Source organism: Macaca nemestrina, chromosome 4, assembly GCF_043159975.1.
Source record: "Macaca nemestrina isolate mMacNem1 chromosome 4, mMacNem.hap1, whole genome shotgun sequence".
Lineage (NCBI taxonomy): Eukaryota > Metazoa > Chordata > Mammalia > Primates > Cercopithecidae > Macaca > Macaca nemestrina.
Genome location: NC_092128.1, coordinates 52,023,286 through 52,050,611, shown reverse-complemented (window position 1 = coordinate 52,050,611; position 27,326 = coordinate 52,023,286). Strand labels below are relative to the sequence as shown.

At 39.3% G+C, this 27,326-nt stretch overlaps 1 protein-coding gene and 1 long non-coding RNA gene across 2 annotated transcripts in view; one reads left to right on the top strand and one right to left on the bottom strand.

The window, feature by feature from the left end:
* The window catches only part of LOC105475313 (component of oligomeric golgi complex 5), a 372,025-nt gene that overhangs the window by 8,449 nt on the left and 336,250 nt on the right, over positions 1 to 27,326 (bottom strand). The window contains exons 18-20 of the mRNA XM_011730439.3: positions 25,916 to 26,153; positions 19,313 to 19,389; positions 63 to 189 (exon numbers count right to left, since the gene is read on the bottom strand). Coding sequence (XP_011728741.2) covers positions 63 to 189; positions 19,313 to 19,389; positions 25,916 to 26,153 — 442 coding nt within the window. The remainder of the gene's footprint in view (positions 1 to 62; positions 190 to 19,312; positions 19,390 to 25,915; positions 26,154 to 27,326) is intronic.
* LOC139362765 (uncharacterized) lies at positions 21,498 to 24,070 on the top strand. Its single transcript, XR_011622041.1, has 3 exons — positions 21,498 to 21,894; positions 22,755 to 22,810; positions 23,277 to 24,070. It is a non-coding gene; the product is annotated as an uncharacterized lncRNA (long non-coding RNA).

Sequence of the window (27,326 nt, the reverse complement as noted above, 5' to 3'; positions counted from 1 at the left end):
GGCTCAGGATTCACACAGGTAATGGGAAGAGTCACAAAATGGTTCTAGCTTGACTTTATTACCTGGAAAGGAGATTTCAGCTCAGCGGGTGCTCTCGTGAACAAAAACTGAATAATGATGCTGAACGGAATCACATCCCCCAGTGCAGGACTATTGGCTACATGTTCACTTGCCTGGAAGAGCAGAGGTCTAGAGGAGAAAAACATGTTATTTCATACTGTTCAATATTGAAATAGGTGATCTGGTGGGACAATCATTCTCCCTGTAGAATAGTATTTTTCCTGGACTGGCTACTGAAGGAGCCCTCCACTGCTCAACCACCCTATTCAGCATTGAGACACACACGCGCCTCTGCCTCCACACGCCCACATGCTCACAGGCTCATCTATCCTTCAGCTCCTATTCGACCCCCAGCTCATTGGTTTGTGAGTCTGACATCCACTGGACTCAGCAAATGCTCCTCATAAAGTTTATCTAATTACTAGGCTAAAAGCAAATAAAGAACAAAAGTAAAGCCTTCAAGTAGTTGTTATTAACAGATTCTTATCTTCGTCAATCGTTTTAGCTTTCATTTAAAATAGAATCCTTCTTTGAACCATAATCAAATGTGGGCACACTCAAACATTTTCTATACAACTTTTCAAAAAGGCAAATATGTCTTTGTATATACAAAGTTATTACTTTGCTGAACATTCCATCAAAAATTTGTGCTGGCTCCCTTATACTATATACATGTCTGGGTTTCACTGTCCACATTTTAGAGAAGGAGCAGGCAGGCAAATCCATTCCGCTACCAATTACATACCACCTTGTGCAAAAGGCTGGCGGGAATTATTTGAACTGTTACTGGCTTTGAGCTCTTATGGATGAGAGCTGATTAGAAGCGGAGCTGTGGACATTGAATCCCAAGTGGTAAGATGGCAGCAACATCTCTTGACAGATCAGATAATGATTTTGAACCATGTAAAAGAGCACTGTATTCTGGGGTCTTTCTTCACCCCAACTAAATTACTCTAATTATGAATGAAGGCCTGTACAAAATAGAGAAGCGAACTTCTTCCCTACACTAATGATAAGGTCTTATGTCAAGAGTCAGGAGTGTTCTCAATAGAGAGCTGGTTCTCATTAGATACAGAATTATTATTAGTAAAGATGGCTTTAAATTAACTATTCTACAAGTAAAAATCTATCTCTATCAAATAACATTATGTTGTATTTTCTTTAGCTACTGGGGAAGGATTTCAGTCATGTATGTTGTCTATCACCAGAAAGCCATAAAGCTCCAAACCAGACATTCCATGAGAAGATGACTAAGGTCTTCTTATGGCCACACTGAAAATGTGATGTACCTGCCTTGAAAATCTGCAAGGCCCAAATAATTTCACAGTGTTCAGTGCTGCAGAGAAAAACAAAATATGGGAAATGATAGCATTTAAGGAATGGCTAGAAGAAGATAATTCAGCAAATGATGCAGAAAAAAAAATGGCCGGAGAAGTTAGAACAGAAACAGATGGCTGTGGTGTAACGCAAGCTCTGGGAGGACAGGGCCGTATCTCGGCTTACTTCGTATCCTCAGTTCCTGGCCCAGGGCCTACCATGCTGATAAAATGTGAGCTCAGCATCAGTAAAAATGTGTTGAGTCCCAGCTTATGAGTTTACAGAAGGACATGGTGGTCAACTCTAGCTAAAGCTACAGAGTGGTAAGGTAAGAATAGGAATGTTTGGTGGTGGAGAGGTCTCTGGCGGTCAAGGTCACCTTGACCGTATCACTCCTCCCACTCCTCCAAGTCAGCACAAGAGTCACAGGGGGGATTCTCCTAAGCCCATGTTTTCTACAGAGGAAAAGAGAACTGAAAGTAGAGATCTAGCTTCCCCAGCATTTTGAGGTGCTTTGAAGGAAGCCCACTACTGTCTTGCTGCAAAAGGAATACCGGAGTAACTGTAGGGCAAGATCCCCTGGTGTCAAACAAATCAAGAAGGTGGAGTTTGCAGTGACTAGTGTGCAGATCTGGGTGGTAGCTCTGTGTTCCTGCCAGCAGTGGCACCTGATCAGAGAGATCAGTTAATGATCTACCCTATCTGCAAAGCTGAGTCGGCTGCTCCCAGAAGCTGAACAAGAAGTTCAACCTGGCTTGAGTCCCTAGAAAACTAGCCTCTATGCGCAGCCTCAGAGACCACCCCAAGGCCCTACCCAGGAAAAGAGATGCCCACCACAGTGTATTTTTTGCAGAGAACAGGGGCTAGACTTGCCCAAACCCTGAAGTCCAAACAGCAGCTCCAAACAGTTGCTCCACCCAGTGTCAGAGCCCATCCCATGGTCCAGCCTAGGCAAGGACTATGGAGCATAACCTCTGGACCTGTCTGTCTAGAACAGTGATCCATCTAAACCTAGAGCCCAGCCTGCAGACCTGCCCAACTGCATAACCCAAATAGCAATACTCCCCAACAGGGAAATATACTTTGTGACCCTGCCGGATACCAGAAGCAATCACAGTTCCCAGCCAGCAGCTCCACCTGATTGCAGAGGCCAGCCAGTAGTCTTGCTGGAAGGTGAAGTTCAGCCAGCAGCCCCATCCAAACTCAGAACAAAGGCAGAGACCCAGCCAACTAGAGAAACTGACAGCAAGCTCTGCCTCCCTGGGGTTGATATCAGTTGGCTCATCCAGAATCACAGGCTGAAGTAAATAATGAAATTCAATCTATGCTGAAGAACACCTCTAAAGGATGGAAGAGGTGGCTGCCTCCTCAAATGCACAGACATCAATTCAAGGACATGAGGATTATGAAGAATTAGGGGAATAATGATGCCACCAAAAGAAATTAATAAAGCTCTAATAATGGACCCTAAAGAAATGGACATCTATGGAATGACTGACAAAAAATACACAACAATCCTCTTAAGGAAGTTCAGCAAACTACAAGAATATATAAATAAAAAGTTAAATGAGATCTGGAACACAATATATGAACAAAATGAGAAATAGAAACTATAACAAAAACCAAATAGAAATCCTGGAGATGGAGAAAACAACTGAACTGAAAAATTAAATAGCAAGTTTTAACTGTAGACTTGTACAAAAAATTCAACCCAAAGAGAAGTTCACCAAGACACATAATAAACTGGCAAAAATCAAAGACAAAAAAAATTAAGAAAGCAAGAAATAAGAAACTTATCACATACAAGGAACTTGCAATATGGCTAGAGGATTCTCAGCAAAAACCCTGTAGGGCAGGATAAAATTAGATGATATATTTAAAGTGCTCAACCAAAAAAGCTATCCTTCAGAAATGAGAAAAACGTTCCCAAGCAAACGCTAATAAGGTTCATTAGCAGTAGGCCTGCCTATTGAAATTCCTAAATGGAGTTCTCTTAGCTGATATAAAAGGCTGCTAATTAATAAAATATATGAAAACACAAAAATCAATGCTATAAATAATATAGTCATACTCAGAAAAACCTAGAACTGTAATAGTGGTCTATAAAATAATTTTATCTCTAATATGATCTTAAAACTATTAAAATTATAGCTCAAGGCCAGATGCAGTAGCTCATGCCTGTAATCCCAGTACTTTGGGAGGCTGAGGTGGGTGGATCACTTGGGGCCAGAAGTTCCAGACCAGCCTGGCCAACATGGCAAAACCCGGTCTTTACCAAAAATACAAAAATTAGCCAGGCATGGTGGTATACACCTGTGGTCCCAGCTACTCAGGAGGCTGAATCACGAGAATCGCTTGAACTGGGAGGTGGTGGTTGTAGTGAGCCAAGATGGCGCCACTGCACCCCAGCCTGGGTGACGGAACGAGACTCTGTCTCAAAAAAAAAAAAAAAAGAAAGAAAAAAAATTATAGCCCAAATTAGGGATACAAATTGCAAAATGATGTATATTTTGAAAACAAAATATTAAAATGTGTGGGGAAGGGGAACAAAACTGTAGAGTTACTACTGTATGTTATCAAAATTCGGTGTTATCAGCTTGAAATACCCTGTTACTAGTATACGGTTTTTGGAAGCCTCATGGTAAGTACAAAACAACAATCTAGAGTAGAGGCACAAAACATACATAGAAAGAATTCAAAGCATACCACTACAGAAAACAATCAGACCACAAAGGAGGACAGCAAGAGAGGAACAAGGAAACAAAGCATCCACAAAACAATCAGAGAACAAACTACAAACTAGTATTATTGAGTCCTTACCTATTGATAATTATTTCTATTTTAAGAGCAATAAAATCTCCAGTAAAAGACAAAATGGCTGAATGTATTAAAAAGAAGACCCAGCTCTGTGCTGCCTACAAGAGATTCAACTCCTTTTTTTTTTTTTTTTTTTTTTTGAGATGGAGTCTTGCTCTGTCACCCAGGCTAGAGTGCAGTGGCGCGATCTCGGCTCGCTGCAAGCTCTGCCTCCTGGGTTCACGCCATTCTCCTGCCCCAGCCTCCCGAGTAGTTGGGACTACAGGCGCCTGCTACCATGTCCAGCTAATTTTTTGTATTTTTAGTAGAGATGGGGTTTCACCATGTTAGCCAGGATGGTCTCGATCTCCTGACCTCATGATCCACCTGCCTTGGCCTCCCAAAGTGCGGGGATTACAGGCGTGAGCCACCGCACCTGGCCTGAGACTCAACTCACTTCTAAGGACACAAAGAATAAAAATGAAAGTATGAAGAAAGACATTCCATGCAAATGGAAACTGAGAGAGGCAGGGCTAGCTATACCTATCAGACAAAATAGACTTAAGCTCAAAACAATAAAAAAAGGCAAAGAAAGTCATCATGATACAGGTGTCAATTCATCAAGAGGATATAACAACTGTAAATATATCTGTACCCAACATCAGAACACCTAAATAAGTAAAGCAAATATTAAAGAATTTAAAGAGAGAAATAACTTACAATGCAGTAATAGTAGGGGACTTCAATATCTCACTTTCGACAATGGCAGATCATCCAGATAGACAGTTAATAAGGAAACACTAAACTTGAACTACATTTTAGACCAAATGGACCCAACAGACATATACAGCATATTTTATCCAATAGCAAGGGAATACATGTCTTCTCAAGTGCACACATATCTTGCTTCAGGATATGTCATATGTTAGGTCGCAAACCCAAGGCTGAACAAATTTAGGAGAAATGAAATCATATCAAGTATCTTTTCTAATCATAATGGTATGAAACTAGACATCAATAATAGCAGAAATCTTGGAAATGCCACAAATATGTGGAAATTAAACAACATGCCCCTCAACAACCAATGGGTCAAAAGAGAAAACCAAAGATAAATCAAAAAACATCTTGGAACAAATAAAAATGGAAATGTAATATACTGAAACGTATGGGATATAGCAAAAGCAGTTCTAAGAAGGAAATTTATAGCAACAAATACTTAAATAAAAATAAACATCTCAAATAACCTAATAGTACACCTCAAGAAACTACAAGAGAAGAACAAATTTAAGCCCAAAGTTAGCAGAAGAAAAACAATTCAAAGATCAGAGCAGAAATAAATACAGACTAAAAAAACAGGGGGAAAAAAGATCAATAAAGAGTTTTTTGAAAAGTTAAACAAAACTGACAAACCCTTAACTAGACTAAAAAAGAAAAAGAGAAGACTTAAAATTGGAAATGAAAGAGAAGATAATAGAACTGGTACCACTGAAATACAAAGGATAATGAGCGATTACTATGAAAAATTATATGGCCACAAATACAGTAACCTAGAAAAAAATGGATAAAATTGCAAGACACATATAATCTGCTAACACTGAATCAAGAAGAAATAGAAAACAGAAATAGAAGGAACAGAAAATCTGAGCAGACCAATAATGAGTAAAGAGATTGGATCCATAATAAAAAGTCTCTAATCAAAGAAAAGCCCAGGACCTGATGGCTTCACAGGTGAGTTCTATAAAAGATTTAAAGAAGAGCTAATACCAATCCTTCTCAAACTCTTCCAAAAAAATCAAAAGGGAAGGAATACTTCCAAGCTAGTTTTAGGAGGCCCTGATACTAAAGCCACAAAATGACATAAAAGAAGAAAGTTATAGGACAATATCCTTGATGAATATAGATACGAAGATACAAAATCCTCAATAAACTACTAACAAACCCAATTCTACGGGACATTAAAAGGATTATTCACAATGATCAAATGAGATTTCTCCCTGGGAGAAATGCAAGGATGGGTCAACACTGATACATCAATAAATGTGATGCATCATATCAGCAGAACAAAACACAAAAACCATATGATCATTTTATGAGATGCAGAAAAAGCATTTGACAAAATTCAACACCCTTTTATAGAAAAAACTCTCAACAAATTAACGGTCACATACAGTAAGCCTACAGCTAACATTATACTTAATGGTGAAAAGTTGAAAGCTTTTCCTCTAAGATCAGGAACGAGACAAAGATGTCCACTGTCAGCAAGCACTTTTATTCATTATCCTACTGGAGGCCTTTATCAGAGCAATTAGGCAAGAGAAAGAAAGAAAAGGCATTCAAATAGAAAAGAAAGACATGAAGTATTACCTGTTTGCATATGACATTATCTTATACATCCAAAACCAGAAAGATACCACCAAAAGACAGAACTAATAAAAGAATAAGGTCCCAGGATACAAAATTAAGACAAATCTAATCAATAACAATGAATGATCTGAAAAAGAAATCAAGAAAACACCCACATATAATAGCTACAAGAATATAAAATACTTAGGAATAAATGTACTTAGAAATAAATTTAACCAAGGAAGTGAAAGATTTGTACTGTAATGTTTTACAATGTTTTAAAAACTGTAAAACACTGATGAAATAAATTGACAAAGACATAAATAAATGGAAAGCTATTCTGTGTTCATGGACTGAAATAATTAATATTGTTAAATGTCCATACCATCCAAACCAATCTGCAGATTCAATGCAATCCCTATGAAAATTCCAACGTCATTTTTCCCAGAAATAGAAAAAATAATCCAAAAATTCATATGGAACCATAAAAATCCCTGATTAGCGAAGGCAATCAGAAGTAAAAATAACAAAGCTGGAGGTATCACTACCTAATATTAAACTATACTACAGAGCTGTATAGTAATTAGAACAGCATGCTACTGGCATATAAATAGAAACACTAAGGAATAGAACAGAACATAGAGCCCATAAATGAACTCACACATTTACAGTCAATTGATTTTCAACAAAGGTGCCAAGAAAAGACAATGGGAAAAGGACAGCCTCTCCAATAAAGGGTGTTGGGACAACTGGATGTCTACCTAAAGAAGAATAATTTGGACCCTTATGTCATACCATATAAAAAATCAATCGATTTTCAACAAAGGTGCTAAGAAAACACAATGGGAAAAGGACAGCCTCTCCAATAAAGGGTGTTGAGACAACTGGATATCCACCTAAAGAAGATTAATTTGGAGCCTTATGTCATACCATATAAAAAGTCAATTCAAAACAGATAAAAGTCAAGATGCGGTCTTGAAAGGACTTGAAACTAAAAAAACTAGAAGAAAGAAAACATAGGGGGAAACTTCCATGACACTGGTCTGGAAGGTAACTTTTTGGATTTGACCCCAAAAACTGAGACAATAAAATAAAAAATAGACAAATGGGATTAAAGTAAAAAGCTTCTGCAGAGCAAAAGAAATAATAAGAGTAAAAAGACAACTGATAGATTAGAAGAAAGCCATATATCTGATAAGTAGTTAACATTCAAAATCTATAAGGAACACAAAAGTGGCAAGAAAACCACCCAATTTAAAAATGTGCAAAAAACCTGAATAGATGTTTCTCAAAAAAGTCATATAAATGACCAATAGATATATGAAAAAATGCTTAACATCACTAATCATAAGGAAAACCCAAGTTAAAACCACAATGAGATGTCGCCTCATGCCTGTCAGAATGGCTATTATTTAAAAAAATGGAAGACAGTGAAGAGAGTGTGGGGGAAAGGGAACCCTTGTACACTGTTGGTGGGAATGTAAATTAATACAACCATTTTGGAAAACTGTATGGCAGTTCCTCAAAAAACTAAAAATAGAATTACAATATGACTCAGCAATCCCACTTGGGTACATATTCTAAAGACTTGAAATTGGCATGTTGAACAGATAGCACACTTCCATGCTCACTGCAGCATTATTTACGATAGCGAAGCTATGGATCAATCTAAGTGTCTGTCAATGGATGAGTGGATAAAGAAAATATGGCATATATACAAAATAGAATACTATTCAGCCTTCAAAAAGAAGGAAATCCTGTCATTCGACAACATGGATGAGACTGGAGGACATTATGTTAAGTTAAATAAACCAGACACAGAAAGACAAATACCACATGGTCTCACTTATTTGTGGGATCTTAAACAACAGAACTCATAGAGGCAGAGAGCAGAATGGTAGTTACCAGAGGCTAAGCAAGGAGGAAATGGGGAGGTTTTAGTCAAAGGGTACAAAGTTACAGTTAGACAGGAGGAAGATGGTTTTTGAAATCTATTGCACAACGTGATGACTCTAGTTAGTAGGAATGCATAATACATTTCAACATTGCTAACAGAATAAATTTCAAATGTTCTTACCACTAAAAATGCTAAGTGTTTGAGGTGATGTTTTAGTTTGAATTAATCATCCCACACTGTACACATATAATATCACTTTGTACCCCATAAGTGTATACAATAAAGTTAATTCATTTATTCTTCCAAAAATCCTATGAGTTAGGTACTATTACATCCCCATTTTACAGATGGGTAAACACAGGCATAAAGAAATCCAGTAAAAGCTAGAAATGGCAAAGCAAGGATTCAAACCCAGACAGCCTGGCTCTTAATTCTGCAATGCAGCGTCTTTTAGAATACCAACTATAGCAAGTACTCATCCTGTTTCTAGAACAGCTGTACTGATTCACAGCCAGAAACAAAGACCCCTAGAGAAAGTATAATTTTGAACTGTTAACAACTTGTATAGAAAAACCTATCCGAGAAAACTAATGTGCACAGGATCATAATTTGAAGGTCACATAATTATCACCTCTCTGGGTACTCCAAATTCTATCTTTGGGTCAAAATGGACCTCTAGTGACTTACCTACTTGAAGCATATAATCACAGTCTCTTTCGGAATTATTTTCACCAGGTGTGACCTTAAGTTCCTTTGGGGTAATGGGTGGTGTTGTCTTAAAGGCCTCTAGAAGCTGACTCTGGGTTGGAATGGTGATGAGGCTATGCCTCAGCTCTGTTCTCCATAAACTGGTCACTATTTGTCCCCAACAGAAAAAGCTGAAATATCTTGCAGCCCTATGGTCCCTGGATGCTGAGCAGCTGACATTCCCACACAGCTCCCTGAACTCCAAATCCAGCCCATGACTCTAACCTGCTCATTGTGACGAGGCTGCTCTCCTGTTTAAGCTATTGCAGGGAAAAGTGGCATGAGAAGTCCCTCCCCTGGGTCACAAGTTCATATTATAGGTCTGGTATGCCCAGGCCCTGAAAAGGGACTTTGAGGGATGTGAAGGATAGTGGGACTCATGCCTTCACTTCTTTTTTTTTTTTGAGACAGAGTCTAGCTTTGTCACCCAGGCTGGAATGTAGTGGTGCAATCTTGGCTCACTGCAACCTCTGCCTCCCAGGTTCAAGTGATTCTCCTGCCTTAGCTTCCCAAGTAGCTGATGACAGGCACCCGCCATCACGCCCAGCTAATTTTTGTAGTTTTAGTAAAGATGGGGTTTCACTATGTTGGTCAGGCTGGTCTCAAATTCCTGACCTCAAGTGATCCTCCCACCTTGGCCTCCCAAAGTGCTGGGATTACAGGCATGAGCCACTGCGCCTGGCCTCATGCCTTCACTTCTGTCCTGCCGTCCCTGGTTGTCGTGTTCAGCAGTACATTGGACCTGTGAGTTTTCCCTTTCTCCATTAGAGCCCATTCTTTGCTCATGCCATGTGATAGAGCAGGATTCATCTTGAACCCCAGTTTACAATGTGAGAAGACCCGGGGGTGGGGGTGGGGTTCAGTCCTATATGACAGTCCTTGATTGTTAATGAAGAGCAGCCATATGGAATCCTATACTACCTCCACAACAGGAAGGTGATCAAGAATTTTGGTCCTCCCATCTCTCAGTACTTCCTATATGAAGCTCTCTCTATAAAAGTCCTTATAAGTACTTTAGAATTAAGTGCTAAGAAATGCTTAACTTTCTTGGCCAGGTGCGGTGGCTCACACCTGTAATCCCAGCACTTTGGGAGGCCGAGGCAGGCAGATCCTGAGGTCAGGAGATTGAGACCATCCTGGCTAACACAGTGAAACCTTGTCTTTACTAAAAATACAAAAAATTAGCCGGGTGTGGTGGTGGGTGCCTGTAGTCCCAGCTACTCGGGAGGCTCAGGCAGGAGAATGGCATGAACCATGAACCTGGGAGGCGGAGCTTGCAGTGAGCCAAGATCGTGCCACTGCACTCCAGCCTGGGTCACAGAGCGAGACTCTATCTCAAAAAAAAAAAAAGAAAAAAAAGAAATGCTTAACTTTCTCATAGGAATTGATACATTTTCTGCCTTCTGATAATGAGAATCAGATAGCTGATTCTGTTTCTCTCTTATCTTTGGCTTCATGAAGTTTAAAGCCAAGTTTGAAACTTATCTATGGCAATTTAAGTTAGTTTTGTGGTTTGAATATTTATGTTTTTCTTTGTTTTCCTCCAATATATTCTTGATGCAAACTGTAAATGATACAAGAAAGGAAAGAAGGACAGAGGGGGAAGGACAAGGAGGGAGACAGACAAGGAGAGGGAAACAATCTGAACAGTACGTGCGCATAACAGCATGTCTAGCAGCCAGGCCTGGTAAGAACCAGCTCATTTTAAAATGGAATCTTCTGGGTAATCACCTGTCCCTCCCCTCACTTTTTTGTTTTGTTTTGTTTTGTTTTTTTAGATAGGGTCTCGCTCTGTCGCCCAGGCTGGAGTGCAATGGCAGGATCTTGGCTCACTGCAACCTCTGCCTCCTGGGTTCAAGTGATTCTTCTGCCTCAGCCTCCTGAGTAGTTGGGATTACAGGGGCACGCACCACTATGCCCAGCTAATTTTTGTATTTTTAGTAGAGACGGGATTTCACTATGCTGGCCAGGCTGGTCTCAAACTCCTGACCTCGTGATCTGCCCGCCTCGGCCTCCCAAAGTGCTGGGATTACAGGCGTGAGCCACCACGCCCGGCCTCAACTGTCCCTTTTAACAGGACTGTCAAAAAAATCCATGAAAAGCAAAACTAGATTTGATTCTGTATTGTGCATCAGTGTCATAATTACCTGTAAACATCAAACACAGACATTTTGTTTTGGGTGGTTGTTTTAAGAGGCTGAAAGAACACAGCTTGAGCACTCCCTTCTCCCTGACTCCAGGTGGAATTTTAAACACTAGCAAGTTAAAAAATAAATAACCATCTAAAGTGCTTTATGAAACAAAAAGAAATAAGGTGTTATAAAATGCAGATACACCAAATGCCACAATATCATTCTTAGAGGATAATATTCTAAATATAGCAGCACTTTCAAGGTAAACTTTACAGGCAGAAGGTAGTGTTAATTTGTCAACTATTAGGTCTCAAAAAAAAAAAAGCATTTCTACTCAGCAAGATTCACATTTAAACGACTCATAGCTGTGCAGCTGACAGTCTTCTGACAGCTTGTTAAGGCCAATCATGAAGTAAAGTAAGATAAAAATCCTGTTGCTCCTGTGTCCACATCCAACATCAGTGGTATCCTGAGACAGACATAGGTATCATTCTCTTCCATGCCACTTGCCACCACCCTATCTTGACCTCTTGCAGAAGGGCCTGGGAAGGCAGCAAGACCACTAGGTATGTGTACGGAGGTCTGGAACGAGCACAGAAATGAAAGACTGGGAGAAGGAACATGATTCCCTTCGAGGGGCAGGGCACAGGTGGCCATGCTCCCTACACCAGACACAATGAGGGCCTTTGAGAGAGAAGAGAAAGTGTTGGAGGCCTGCAGAAGGCGAGCATTTCTATGGAGATTCTTTAGGGAGGCCTAGTTTGTGGCACAAGGGGCCATGTGGGTCCCAGGAGATAATGAAGCAGGAGGCTGATTTGGGTTCAAAGTAGAGAGGTTAGAAAGGTCCCTAACAGTTTAGATTGTCTATACCAGCATATCAGGTAGGAAAGGAGGCAGGGATTTGGGCAGACATTCTCCAAAAATAAAAGCGTACATTTGGCTGAGTGTTCCATGTGTACTGTCTGGGAGCATGAATGCAGCAGAAGACAGTGAGATGAGGCATTTCAGCAGCAGGAGGTGGCCACTAAAGTGGGGAGTTTAGATTCTCTTTAAAATTTTCTGATTTTCCTATTTTCCTGGATGATACACATAAGCATTGAAATCCTGTTCCAGGACCATTCAGATTGAAAACAAACAGAAACTTCTGGAATAAAATGTGGGGTATGGTGGTTACAAGCACAGGCTTTGGAATCAGACAGCCTGGGTCTAAAATGTGGCTCCCAGATTCTCCCACTTTGCTGCTGTGGGTTTCAATTGCCTCATGGGGATCATACCTAACTTTTAAGTGCTGTGAGGGCCAAATGAGAAAGTATCAGTAAAACACTCAGCACAGGCTTGGTATAAAATAAATAACCAAATAATAGTTGTCAGAAATAATAAAAATGATGATAAACTAAATAGTCAACTCTTCATGTTTACCTGGGTGCTCCTAGCACTGCCAAAGTTGTAGCAAAGAGCAACAAAACAACTAAGTCCACGATGGTGGTTGCCTTCTGGCTGTAACCTGAAATCTGAAACTTAGAATTAAGAATCCAGAAACTTCAGAGAGACAGTTATTTCAAGGGATGGGTTAGGGCCCCAGATTCACAAGCAGAAAGAAAAGACAGAATGCATCTGGAGGGTCTAGTGTTAAAGGTGCTAAAAACGGGAGCTGCAGAGACGGCCTTCTTTCAGTTCTATAAACATTCAGGCACAGAGGTTTGGAATTTCAATCAACAGAGGACCATCAATACAATCTGTACACCCAGAAAACCCTCATCACTCCTACAATTAAAAACAATGGACAGGAACACTACATTCTAGTTATTGACAGTTTTCTTCTTCCGCCGCTCCTCATACTAAAAGATCCATCAGAAAACAGCCCCTATCTCCTGACAGCTTTCATTGCCCTTTCAGTAAGCCTAGATGGAAATGAGCTTCCAGCAGAGCAGACTGTGGACATCATCAGGGACAAGCTGTCCCTTCAGGAGCAAAGGTGGTGAGGCCTGCCTGAAGGCAGGGTCTGTGCCCCTGAGCTGGTGAAGAGCATTTGGTCCCTTTTCTGCCCTTCACCTCACAAAGATCTATACTGACAATGTCAAGGGTCACAGCTTCGTGGCCTCTGGCCAGGAGGAGCTGACGTAACAACCTCACAAACACTACTTAGGGAATAATGCCATGCTGCAGAGAGGCAGACAAAGATGGGGTCTCTACGGCTCTGACATGTGTGTCTTGTGTAGAAATACAAATCACCCAGGGGCAAATCACTAATGTCAACAGCTTTCAGAGGCAGCATTCTCTACTGAGTATGAAAAGATTCCAGCTGCCCGAGAAACTATAATGTAGACAGTAAAATGTAAATACATGCAAGAAGCTTGCCGGCTTACATAAATAGTCCACTAATATCACCATCAAGAAGGAAGTGCCCTGTGGCAGATGGCTGCATGATGGGGGAAGGGAGCACCTACTAAGGCCTGTGTGTGTATGTGTGAGGGTGTGTGCATGTGTGCACACGCTGGGTGGGGTCTGGACTTGAAACTTTCTGGCTGGCACTGTCATCCTCCATTACGAAGGGGCCCCTGAACTGAGCCCGTTACCCTCCCCTGCAGCCACTGCCCCTAATTCGAACTGAGGCCCTCTGTGGCTATTGCAACCTACTGGTTTTTGGCTGTTTGGTTGCCAGTTTTTCTTGTCAACTCACACCTGCTCTTTATTGGGTAATGTTTTAGTACATTTTCTTTTATTACTTTTTAGCTCCATAGTTATTTTTAAGTAGGAAAAACAATGCAAGAGAGATTTAAAAATAGTATTTGACTTTTCCGACTACAAAAATAAAATAAGGCAGAAAATTTAAAAAAATATAAAAACCCTAAAAGAAAAACCGCAAAGTGACAATCTTACTCAAAGATATTTTCATGTTTTTCCTTTTTGTCTTTTATTCTCCACTCAAATACTTTTATTCTTTTATTTTATATTTTGGGACAGGGTCTAACTCTGTCACTCAGGCTGGAGTGTAATGACCAATCACAGCTCACTGCAGCCTTGATCTCCCTGAGCTCAGATCCTCCCAACTTAGCCTACTGTGTAGCTGGGACCACAGGTGTGCACCACCACACCTGGCTAATTTTTCTATCTTTTGTAAAGACAGAGTTTCACCATGTTGCTGAGGCTAGTAAATGTTATTATTTTAAACATAGTAGAGGTCAGCCAGGTGCGGTGGCTCATGCCTGTAATCCCAGCACATTGGGAGGCCGAGGCAGGCAGATCACCTGAGGTCAGGAGTTCGAGACCAGCCTGGTCAACATGGAGAAACCCCATCTCTACTAAAAATACAAAAATTAGCTGGGCGTGGTGGTGGGTGCCTGTAATCCCAGCTACTCAGGAGGCTGAGGCGGGAGAATCACTTGAATCCAGGAAGTGGAGGTTGTAGTGAGCCAAGATCACGCCATTGTACTCCAACCTGGGGGACGAGAGGGAGACACCGTCTCAAAAAAAATAAAAACAAAAAAAGTAGAGATCATACTATATACTGCTTAGTCGCCTGTTTTATTTAGTGATGCACTAGGGAGTAGTTTTCATTTTACCAGATATTAACTAATAACATTACTGTTAATATCTGCATATATTTGATCCTATGAACTTAGCATATTTTATTCAGGCAATCTCCTACTGACTACCATTCAACTGGTTTTGGTTTGATTCAGAGTCTTTGGTGAGGAGACCCATGAACAAGTGCCAAGGTCTAATGTGTGCGTGGTCACTGGATGATGCCTATTCTTTGTCACAGCCCAGAGCACAGATGGAAGAAGTGCACATATTAATAAGAGTAAGCTCTTCACTGCAACTGCTCAGGACTCATTTTGAAGAAGAGACAGATCTCTAACAAGATTTTGTAGGTAGGCAAAACAGAGGGCCTATAATTAGGTTATTAGAATAAAGATGGCTTTGTACTGATTTACTCCTCTCTAGGAAGGAATATGGTAGGACCCGCCACATGGGTAAGCTTTCTCAAGTCAGTTCTCTTCACATGACAACTGCAAAGAAGCTGGCAGGGCCAGGGCTTTCCCAACAATGGTGCGGGGCAGAGGCCGCGGCACATGCTCACGTCTCTCTTCTTCTCAACTGATAGGACTGAAAACATTCTTTGTAGACCAGGGCTGGATTTGAACCCCTTAATATACTTTCATTTGATTTATTGATCCAGTTAATCCTACACTTTTTATAAAATAGTTGTATCAGTTCCATCAAACAACTGAGAAATTAATTAGGATTAATTCAGTAGATTTCTGTAGATTCAATATAACTATAGAAATATATTGGTATATATAAAAATATCTGTTGGAAGTTTTCAATTAACTCAAGTTATGAAGGATACTCCATAGGCAAGAAACAATTATTCTTATGTGCCTGAGGCCTTGGGAGCTAAGGGGTCATCTGCAGGAGGAAGCTCAGAGATGCCAGAATCACAAGAGAAAAGGGCATAAATCTTCAGTTTGTGGAAAGGAAAAACCCTGTCTCCCTGTCACTAGAGCAACTAAAGTTCAAGAGTTAAGGGCCCTGTGAGAAAGTTGAGAAATTGCTGGATGCAAGCCATGAGTGGGTCATTACACTAATTTAGTGAGTTAAAACAATCAAATGAAATAGAAATGTTAGAGGTTATCACATGAAGTAACGGTAATTACTGTTTTATGAACCATATGTATGGGTATCCATGTATATGTATGTAGATTTGAGTGTGTTCACATGTTTGCATGCAAGTATATGCCAAATTACAATAGAAAGTATCTTTTACTGTGGGCCATGGTCAAAAATTTGAAACCTGTTACTCCATGAGAAGCTAGATATAAATAAAAGTAGAACTATTAAAATTATACATTGATCAATCGATTCTTGATTCTATAAATAGGTACTAGAAGATGTCGCTCAAACTTTAAAGTTCCTTTAGAGATTCTTTTTTCTCATGTGAGAATTGGAAAGGGTTGGCAGAAAATTCCCATCTTAAATGGTTTAAAATAGATGTCTTAAGTGAAACTTATCCTCAGACCTTTTACCTCCATACTGTGACACAACTTTAAGAGTACTTACATGAAGGCCATCCTGCCTCAGCAAACAGGACACTTAGCACTACTTTTTTTTGGCAGGGGCAGTGGGTGGTACAGGATCTCACTCTGTCGCCCAGGCTGGAGTGCAGTGGCACAATCTCGGCTCACTGCAACCTCTGCCTCCTGGGTTAAAACGATTCTCCCACCTCAGCCTCCCAAGTAGCGGGACTACAGGCGTGTGCTGCCATGCCTGGCAAATTTTTGTACGTTTTGGTAGAGATGGTGTTTCACCATGTTGGCCAGGCTGAATTAGCATTATTTTATACATGCACATGCAATAAACAACTAAACATGGGAATGGGGCTATAAAAAATAATAGCCTAGGCCAGGTGTGGTGGCTTATACCTGTCACACTTGTAATCCCAGCAGTTTGGGGGGCTGAGGCGGGCAGATAGATTGAGCTCAGAAATTCAAGACCAGGCTGGGCAACTCCTAGTTTTGTAGAAACCCCATTTCTACAAAAAATATAAAAATTAGCTGGGCATGGTGGTGCACACCTGTAGTCCCAGTTACTCAGGAGGCTGAGGTGGGATGATCACTTGGGCATGGAAGGTGGAGGTTGCAGTAAGCTGAGATGGAGATCGCACCACTGCACTCTAGCCTGGGTGACAGAGTGGCACCCTGTCTCAAAAAAAAAAAAAAAAAAAAAAAAAGCCAAATCTTCATACAGCAATGCCAAATCACAGCTTTTCTCATACCTTTTTCAATAACTAGATGGTTAATATCCTCCAGTATGTTAACTGACTCAGCCAGCCAGGGCAACATTTTATTACCCAGCTAGGACTGCTGTGTCACCATCTTACTCAGAGTAAATGACTGTACGGGGGTTTTAGTAAAGTTATGGTACAGACAGATGACCAATGGATTGGCAACCTCAGTACCTCATCATCCTTCAACTCGCCCATGTTTGGTAGTGCAGAACTCCATAGCTTCAACAAAATACTTAAACAGTTTTAAAAAGATCTGAGTTGATTCAAAGAAGGTATCTGAAAGCATTTGCGAACTCACTTTAAGTTTTCCTAAAACCCATATCTGTACAGATGGGCAGTGATCTTTCATTTGAGAAAAAATAAAATCCTGACTCTTGTGTTGCCATTTAAAAAAAAAAAAAAAAAAAAAAAAGGCCTGTGCTAATTACAAACTGTTGAGGTAAAATATAAAGCTCCCCTCTCAATCAACAATATTGGATTCTTATATTTCTTATACTCCACCAGAAGTTTCTACTACCAAAGTTAGATGACATAAGAGAGCAAAGTGATCATTTAAAGGACATACTGTTTATTGATCCTCGAGTTTCCAGTACTGAGTTGGTTTTTAGAAAGCTGCATACCTGTACTCTGTTATCTTATTCTTATAGAGAAATCTTCAACCATTATGCTCTTGGATATTATGGACAGTTTATATAAAGGTCTCCCATCTGGTATGCTATGGTCACAAAATATTATGTTGATCCCCTCAGCTATCAGGGTTGGCCACCTTTTTAAATGAAAATATCTTCTTCGGCCAGACGCAGTGGCTCACGCCTGTAATCCCAGCACTTTAGGAGGCAGAGGCAGATGGATCACGAGGTCAGGAGATCGAGACCATCCTGATGGCCAACATGATGAAACTCCGTCTATACTAAAAATACAAAAATTAGCTGGGTGTGGCGGTGTGTTCCTGTAATCCCTGCTACTCAGGAGGCAGAGACAGGAGAATTGCTTGAACCCGGGAGGTGGAGGTTGCAGTGAGCCGAGATCGTGCCACTGCACTCCAGCCTGGTGACAGAGCAAGACTCCATCTCAAAAAACAAAACAAAAGAAAATATCTTCCTCTGTGTGTGCTATGATGTAAAAAACTTACAAAGTTCTGGTTTATTGAATAAACAGCCATATGAATAACATCTCCTTATCTTTTAAAAATCAGCTAGTAAAGACCCCAGTCATTATTCAATGTTATTAAATGTTTCTTAAAATCTGAGTTGAAAAAAATCTAAGTGTTCAGCACTGACAAGGACTTTTCTTTCTATTATACTGGTATTCTGTTAGATCATGAATATGAATCAACTCTTGTGTATCTTTGTAAAGTGATTTCTCCACCTAATACGAAATTTTGTGCTCTACTGCATTAGGCTAAGTTACCTATTACATTTATAGTTGTTCTCTGCACTTCATCATTGAACTAGATTCTTCTTTTTGTTTTTTTTGGAGACAGAGTCTCGCTCTGTTGCCAGGCTGGGGTGCACTGGCGTGATCTCGGCTCACTGCAACCTCCGACTCCCGGGTTCAAGCGATTCTCCTGCCTCAGTCTCCCCAGTAGCTGGAACTACAGTCGCGCACCACCACATCCAGCTAATTTTTGTATTTTTAGTGGAGACAGAGTTTCACCATGTTGGCCAGGATGGTCTCGATCTCCTGACCTTTGGTGATCCGCCCGCCTCAGCCTCCCAAAGTGCTGGGATTACAGGCATGAGCCACTGTGCTCGGCCATGAACTTGATTCTTTTAATACTTCATTGAAAAGTTTTTATCATATCCATATACTGGAATGTAACTTATGACCTGCTAGAAGTAGACTGGGTTAAAAATGATAAATGAACAAATGAACATTTCAGAAAAAGATGTCTATATAATTATGAATTGCCTAGTATTACCCTTCTGTAAGAATGAGAAGCTAAAAATAAAAAAAAAAAATCCTCTTTTCTTAAAAGCATAATTTACCAGCTTAATCTTGTGAACTGTGACTAAGAAAATACACATACCCTCTAATTTATTAGTCATTGCATAAATTTCTATGTGGGTTTCCGATTTGAATACTTTCTAAGATGAAATCATGAAACTGCCATTGTTGTAGATCAAAAATGGTTGAATACTGGCAATTTTATGACGTTCGACCCGCACAGAAAGAAAGGATTTACTTGCCTGGAGGATATGAATGTATGAACAAAGAATTCGGTCTTACCTGAATGATCTCAGCATTCGATAGGACTTTCCTAAATCAGATACTCGTCTACAGAATGGACCCACAGCCAACTCCATCTGAAATATTAAAAGATACTCCATTGTTTTAATGTTGGAATCATTAGGGGAATATGGGACAGACCTGGATCACAGAAAGTTGTAGCTTGCAGTAAACCTAATTTTATCTGGACTGTAAGGCAAGTTGTGAAAGCCAACTAAATTTATTAAAAGGCAAGCACTTACATAATTTTTGCATTTATTTACTAAGAGAGGGCCCAAGATGAGGCAATTCCTTCATGAAAAAAAAACAAAAAAAACATTTTTGTTATATGAAAAGAAAAAGTTTAGATCATTTATCCATTGAAAAATAAGGAAAAGGAAAATTTTCAAGACTGCACGCCTATACTTCAGGCATTACAAGTCTTTTTACATTCAATATAAACGATGACAATTTTTATCAGTTAGTGTGGCTCAAGTAATTAAAAGGACTAACTCTGGAGCTTTTAGTAGCACATCTATATCAGCATTCCAAATGCTGATACTAGTTACTAGTTTGTGACCCTGGACAAGTTATTTAACCTCTTTAAGTCTCAGGTCTCTCATCTATAAAATGGAGATAATAGTATCTACTTAACAGAATAATGCAAATTAAAAGATAATTCCACAAAGCTTTATGTGCAGAGCATATAAAAAGTGCTGTTAATTGTCAGCAATTATTATCACTGTTTAAAAATTTTTCTCTTTTCAATTATTAATAAATTAATATGCTACCTAACTGGAGAATTTAGCAAATCTTGGTTTCACTTCTCTTTATTTTCCTCCTTTGACTGGAAATTCTGCGTGTCATTAATTAGGCTACCTGTTCTTTTCTACCAAGTGCATATGCAAACTTTTCACATACATGCTACTCAGGTGATAGACTGCTTCTCCACTCTTGCTATAAATAGCACTCTGGTAAAGAATGATTTAGAAAATGGTTGAGAATAGGCTGCTCCCTGGTAGTACAGCACCTTTCTTCAAGAAGCACATATGATGTAAGGCTTCTGTCCTGCTGGCCACCCTTACAAAAAATTGCTTAAATTCTCCTTGCCATGGGTACACTATAGAGACCCAATCGATCATTCATTTGAGAGACACTTTGACTGCCTTAGTGCTAGGTACAAGCTAGGTATGGGGATAAGATGATTAGATGATTAGACTGTCTTGCTATCACTAAATTCTCAAATTTAATGAAGAAGGAGATATTTATTTATTCAAACAATATGATTATCAACAAAATCAAAAGTATTTGTGTATATGTCTACATATACATATATAAACATGTATACATACACACATGATGATTGTTATTAAGCAAAATGATAAATGCTACGTCAAACTTATGACCTTAGTGTCAAGAGAGAGTTGGAGGCAGCTTCCTTGGGATGGTCTTGAGGATGAATAGTAACCAGGTTAATTTCTCTTATAACATACTAAAGACATGGATTGCTTACTGTATGTCCTAGAAGGAAACCTTACATGGTTGGGAAACTCTATAAAATGAAGAATCATAAATAAATATAAAAATAAAAATTTAAGGAAGAAAAAGGATTCTTGCCAACAATGCAAAACAGAACAGTTGTAAGCCAGTGTGCCCAACTCAAAAGATAGTAGGTGATAGGCTGTTCTTTGGAACCTGTTTCATTTCTTCACTGGGTAGGAATTTCTGGTTTCTTTCCATATGTGTCACTTACTTTACACTGAGCACAAAGGAAAAATGTGATTATCACTGTATCTTTGATATAATTCTATTCAAATACCTAACTTTATATATATAATGGTTTCTTACATACTGAAACTATATTTTTCATGAACTGTTTTTGTCAATTTCTCAACTACTCTAGTGGAATCACTGTCTTCAAAGACAACCTTTGCCTTAGCACTTGAGCAGGACCAAATGTTAAAACAAATAAATTGCTAGGAAAAAGTTATGATATGAGAAAATATGACCTCGAATTGCTGTAAAATGTATGATTATGTAAAAGATTTCTATGCCATAGGACAATTTCAAAATGTTAAATGTTTAAAATAAATTTTTTATCCATAAAGGACCTCTAGGATATTGTAAATCGTTTTCTTCTTCCAGAATTCCATTAAACAATAAAGGCCACGTTTTAAAGGGCAAGAGTGTTCAGTTAAGAGGAGGTGACTCTGCCATTAGCAGTGGATACAAAAGTGGCATGTGCAACTGCTTCTCTCCAGCCCCCGTTTGGAGAGAATGAGCGGTCAGCTGCAGGCACGGTGAACTAATTACATAGCTGTTCCTTCCCTACCACAGACATTTGGTTAACCACAGGGCTTCTTTGGATACTCCTAGGGCACTCCTGCCCTGACACTGCTCAGGAGAAGAAAAGACAATAGGAATTAGAACAAAAATTAGAATTTTGATTGTCTTGTTTTCTTTTCTAAATTAATATTTTTAGGCACAAAGTGAAATAGATATAAACATATACTTAAAGGGCACCAGAAGACCTATAAATAGAGACTGCTAGAAGTACCACTAAATAATTTAATACCAACTTCAACAGCCACTCTTTCCTTCAGGTAAGAAAATAAACTGAGGGGTGGAGGGGGAGTATGTGCTTCAGAGGACACTGTGGACAAGACCCCAAGAGATTCAGAATCAGCAGAACCCCAGTGTTGTGGACAGGCTTAGTGATTTTAAAACTGCTGTGTGATCAGCGTGGGCACTGAGACCATGTGGGCACAGCAGGGAATTAATTACCTGTAGGAAACCACCTCATGCCCATGACCTGGATTCCTAAGGGGGCTGGATGTCAGGTACTTCCCTCACCATGATCCCTCCAGATGGCACCCTGCAACTACTTTCTCTTTCCTGCACTGGTGCCAGTGAGGAGAAGTTAGGATTCTTAAAGAAATCCTTAAAATACGTCATTATCTGTCTTTGCAATTGGACTTTATGGCAAATAACCAGTATTCCCAAACCTGGTCTACAGGTCCCTTCTTGAGCTTTCTCTTTTTGTTATTTACACTAGAATTGCAGGCACTTTTATCATAAGAACAGTTTTTAAACCCATGGAATATTTGTGTATTTTTTATTTCAGTGACCTCAATGGCTTTAATTTTGAATATGAATTGATAGAACTTTCAATAATAAGGCAGTTGAAAAGCCCTCTAGTCCCCAGTTGATGCCTGTCATGAATATAAATGTTAGGGTAATGCTATTTAAACGTTTTGACTGACCCCGAAAAACACTTCCAACCAAATGTGATACTGAAAGCTGAGGTACAACACATAATTGCAACTGTGGCAAGAAACCAAACCAAATGAAGTAAAACCTTGAAATTCAAGTTTTAATTTAAAAAGTGGGTGGGGGAGATCATGACATAACAGTAGAACAGTATTTGCCAGATACTGATCACAGATCTGATTAATTATGATAGTGCCTCCGCCTGTCTTTGCTGTACCCATGATCCACAGGACTGGAGCCATCCCCAAGGTGAGTGCCAGGATGTTTTGAAACTGGGACACACTGTACAGGGGTGACCAAAGGAATCTGCTTTTCAATACCACACTGCCTGCCGCAACCTAATGTCACTGCAGGGCTTAACACTGAGTAAATGCTGTGTGTTTTAATGCTTCTTCTATATTTAAAGAACAGAAAACAGAGGCTTTTGAGCATACGTTAGTAATAATGACTGATGGGTTTAATTTACCTTAAGGGAAGGGACCCAGAAAAGTTTGGCTTATTGAACAACATGTCTTAAGAAAAAACGATGCCAAATAACATTTTGAATAATGCAGTTTTTTGGAAGGTGGAAGCTCACCCCTGCCACTGGATGCTATGCATTTTGAGTAGCTGTTAGCCGCAGCAGCAAGGGTTAAAGGACAATACTTTCCATCTTTCAGGACCCATAAGGGAACATATTAAAATAAAAAAACAAAAACAAGCCTCTCTCCTACAGCACTCTCGTTTTGGCCATCTCCTGCTCGGCTGCCACTCTAATTGGACTTGAAGTGCTGCCTCCAGGAAAGTGACTCAAGAACCAGCTGGAGCAGAATGCAAATAAGCTGGTAGGGGAGAGAGTCCAGGGAAAGAAGATGAAACAAAAAGAAAAACAAAATTAAGGAGGAAAGCGGAAGAGGAGAACAGAGACCATCTGAGTATAGTTTACACTTTTTTTTTTAAACAAATAAGAGGAGGTTCTAGTACGTCACCAGATTTTTAACAAATAATCTGAAACTCCAGTAAGGGACAAATAAGACACTATTGACAAATAATTTTCTTTAAGCTAAGTGTATCTGTAAAACAAAGTAAAATGTACGGGTGCCTAAGAATGAAGTTCATAAAATGTAAAAGGTAAAAAGAGCCATATTAATGGTAACATTTAATTTCTGTTTTTATGCTGTGGCTACTACAAGCATATTTTCCAAATGAAGGCTCATTTCTATGGTCTAATGGCCCCAGGAATGTTATCTGGAAATGAAAATGACTAACTGCTGCATCAGTTAATTTGCAATGAACCAGGCTCTTGAAAGTTTAGGTTTGTGTTACCTGTTCCTTTTTTGAAAGTGTATCTGGGTGCTCTTGTATTGGGTGCATATATATTTAGGATAGTTAGCTCTTCCTGTTGAATTGATCCCTTTACCATTATGTAATGGCCTTCTTTGTCTCTTTTGATCTTTGATGGTTTAAAGTCTGTTTTGTCAGAGACTAGTATTGCAACCCCTGCTTTTTTTTTGTTCGTATGTTTATTGCAGCACTATTCACAATAGCAAAGACTTGGAATCAACCCAAATGTCCATCAGTGACAGATTGGATTAAGAAAATGTGGCACATATACACCATGGAATACTATGCAGCCATCAAAAAGGATGAGTTTGTGTCCTTTGTAGGGACATGGATGCAGCTGGAAACCATCATTCTTAGCAATCTATCACAAGAACAGAAAACCAAACACCGCATGTTCTCACTCATAGGTGGGAACTGAACAATGAGATCACTTGGACTCAGGAAGGGGAACATCTCACACAGGGGCCTGTCATGGGGAGGAGGGAGGGGGGAGGGATTGCATTGGGAGTTATACCTGATGTAAATGACAAGTTGATGGGTGCAGCACACCAACATGGCACAAGTATACATATGTAACAAACCTGCACGTTATGCACATGTACCCTACAACTTAAAGTATAATAATAATAAATAAATTAAAAAAAAAAAAAAAAAAAGAAAGTGTATCAAGTCTGCGTGAGCACCTGACAACCACTGACCTGATGCAAGCAGTCTGTCCAAGTCCTTTCCTCCATGCAGAAATAATGAAGCAAGACACACTCCCAGATACACACAAGAATAAATATTGACATTAACATTTATCTTTATAAGCAGGGAGGATCTGGCAAACTGCTATGAAGAATTCATTTCAGTAACTATTTAGACTAGTGAAGCTAATAGCTTTGAAAGGCTTAAAAATGATTTTACCCGGCTGGGCGTGGTGGCTCACATCTGTAATCCCAACACTTGGGAGGCCGAGGCGGGTGGATCACGAGGTCAGGGGTTTGAGACCAGCTTGGCCAATATGGTTAAACCCTGTCGGTACTAAAAATACAAAAATTACCCAGGCGTGGTGGCGCATGCCTGTAGTTCCAGCTACTGAGGAGGCTGAGGCACAGTAATCACTCGAACCCAGGAGGTGGAGGTTGCAGTGAGCCGAGATCGTGCCACTGCACTCCAACCTGGGTGACAGAGCAAGACTCCGTCTCAAAAAATAAATAAATAAAATAAAATAAAAGATTTTACCCTTGGTATGCTATACAAAAATAACAATCATCTTTGTTTCTGAATCTTTTAATGAAAGCGTATTTGGGGTTTTTCTTCATTGCCTCTGATACTACTGAAAGGCTTTAAAAAATCTATCTAAAGGACAAAGAAAATGCTTTCTATAAGTGCTGATAATGTTTTGCTATTTTAATGTCATTCTATCTCTCACACACATCAGATAGCTTGAAATGATTTCAAGGCTAGCCACAGAGAAGAACTGTACTCTACCTGATAGAGAGAGAACAAATAATCAGACTCTGTCTACCTGGCCTACTGTGCATTTAAATGAATGGGAAAACTGCCTTGGAACAGTGACAGGGCAACAAGCGGTCTCTTTTCACCGTTTGAAATATGATTTCATTGCCTACATTATTGGCCAGCAAGATTTGACCTATTGTGACAGTAAAATAGTGAGAAAATCCCATATTAAGTAAAAATGGGAAGTGCTGCTTTCCTGTGGAATGAGTTATTTCACCTTAACCTTGAAACACCAAAGAGAGGGATAATTATTTTGTTAAATACAAAGAAAAATATACCTGGTATAAAAGTATCTTTAAACTTCTCCTTTTTTTTTTTTTAACCATTTATGCTTAAGTGGGCTTACTTTTCTTTGTGCTGCAACTCTTTAAAAACACTGATGAAAACAGTTTTTCATTTAATAGGTATTAAATTTCATTTAATTCATTCATTAAATGAAATGTTAATATTTCATTTAATAGATAATTAATTCATTTAACGGATAATAGGCCAAAATATTTTTTCTTTTGTAGTAATTCATCAATGTACCTGTGCAAAATCAGCAGCAAGTCGCATTTTCCCACCTTCACCAAGAGGTCTTATGAGACTGGCATGGCGGATAAAAAGTTCAATTGCTCTTTGGGCAATAGCCTCGGTGTTGTCAAAGACAAAATCCAAGCATTCGAAGTGTTTAAAATAGTCACTCATAACTCTGGCAATGAAGCCTTGTAGCTCCTTCATGTACAGAGAACAAGGAACATCAGGTTTTCCTGAGCTGGATAATGACCTGTAAAAGAAAAAGCAGCCCTTTTCAACACCGATGCACTAAATTACACTCTTTGATTTTGTACCCCTCTCCCCACCAATGCTGCTATTTCAATCCTTTGTAATTTTTCCCTTTAATGGTATAAAAGACATTATTTTTTGATAAGTGTTAGCAGAAAACAATGTTTAAAAATTACATTTTAAAAAGTGATTTAGATGCCAGGAGGATTACTGAAGGAATTTTAGAATCCATTTACCTAAAGATTATTGAGAATGAAATAGACAACCATCTGTCTTAGATGAATCATACAAGTTCTACTCTCTGGCCTCTCAAGGTCCCTCCCAGTCTCTCAACTCTCCATCCACTCACATGTTTTGCCTGGTAAATGAATGCATCAATAATGGATCCTGAAATAGCATTTTATACTTTGCAATGGCAGAAAATGCTGCTTTTCCTATACAAATTCTTGGCAAAGATCTCTCTGCTCTTGTGCTATTTAATCAGATCAGTCCAACAGAATTCTGACTGTGGAAATGGTTATGTAACAGTACACATGGTATGCAATTTTTCCTCCAGATGATGAGGTTTGGAAAGACTTTAATTTGGATCAACAAATGATACCAGCTGATGCTCCACGAAATACTATTTATAATTTATAAATGTTTATAATTGCTCTTTAAAGAATATATTAAAGGAATGTGAAATATTTATAGGAAAGAGATATGCCAAAACTAGCTAACACCTGATATTTTCTAATAAATGAGATCACTGGCTACATCATGCTGAATCTTTTTCAAAAAGCAAGTTAAGTGTTTCCATATTCTGAGAATGACGTAGAGATATTGGTGATAGTGTATAGAAGAACAACAGATATGACTAAAATGCTTAGAGCAAGAGAATGAGTTGAACTTAATTATCTTCAAATACAGCAGTGGTTGCTATAAATAGGATGCTAACCAGAGGTCCGTCACTTCCAGAAGCAGATAGAGATAGAAAAAGCAGGCCTGTGTTCCAGCAGGAAGGGATTGCATACAGGTATAAGACTGTGCCAACAACAGAAAGGCTGCCAAAGGGTGCATGGTGGAACATTTTTGTTTGCAGTATCATCACATGGTGGAGTGGCGCTTGGGTACAGGGGAGCCTTAGTAAATGATGGCCATCTTCGTGTGGAGTTTGGTTTTGCCAGATTCAGAC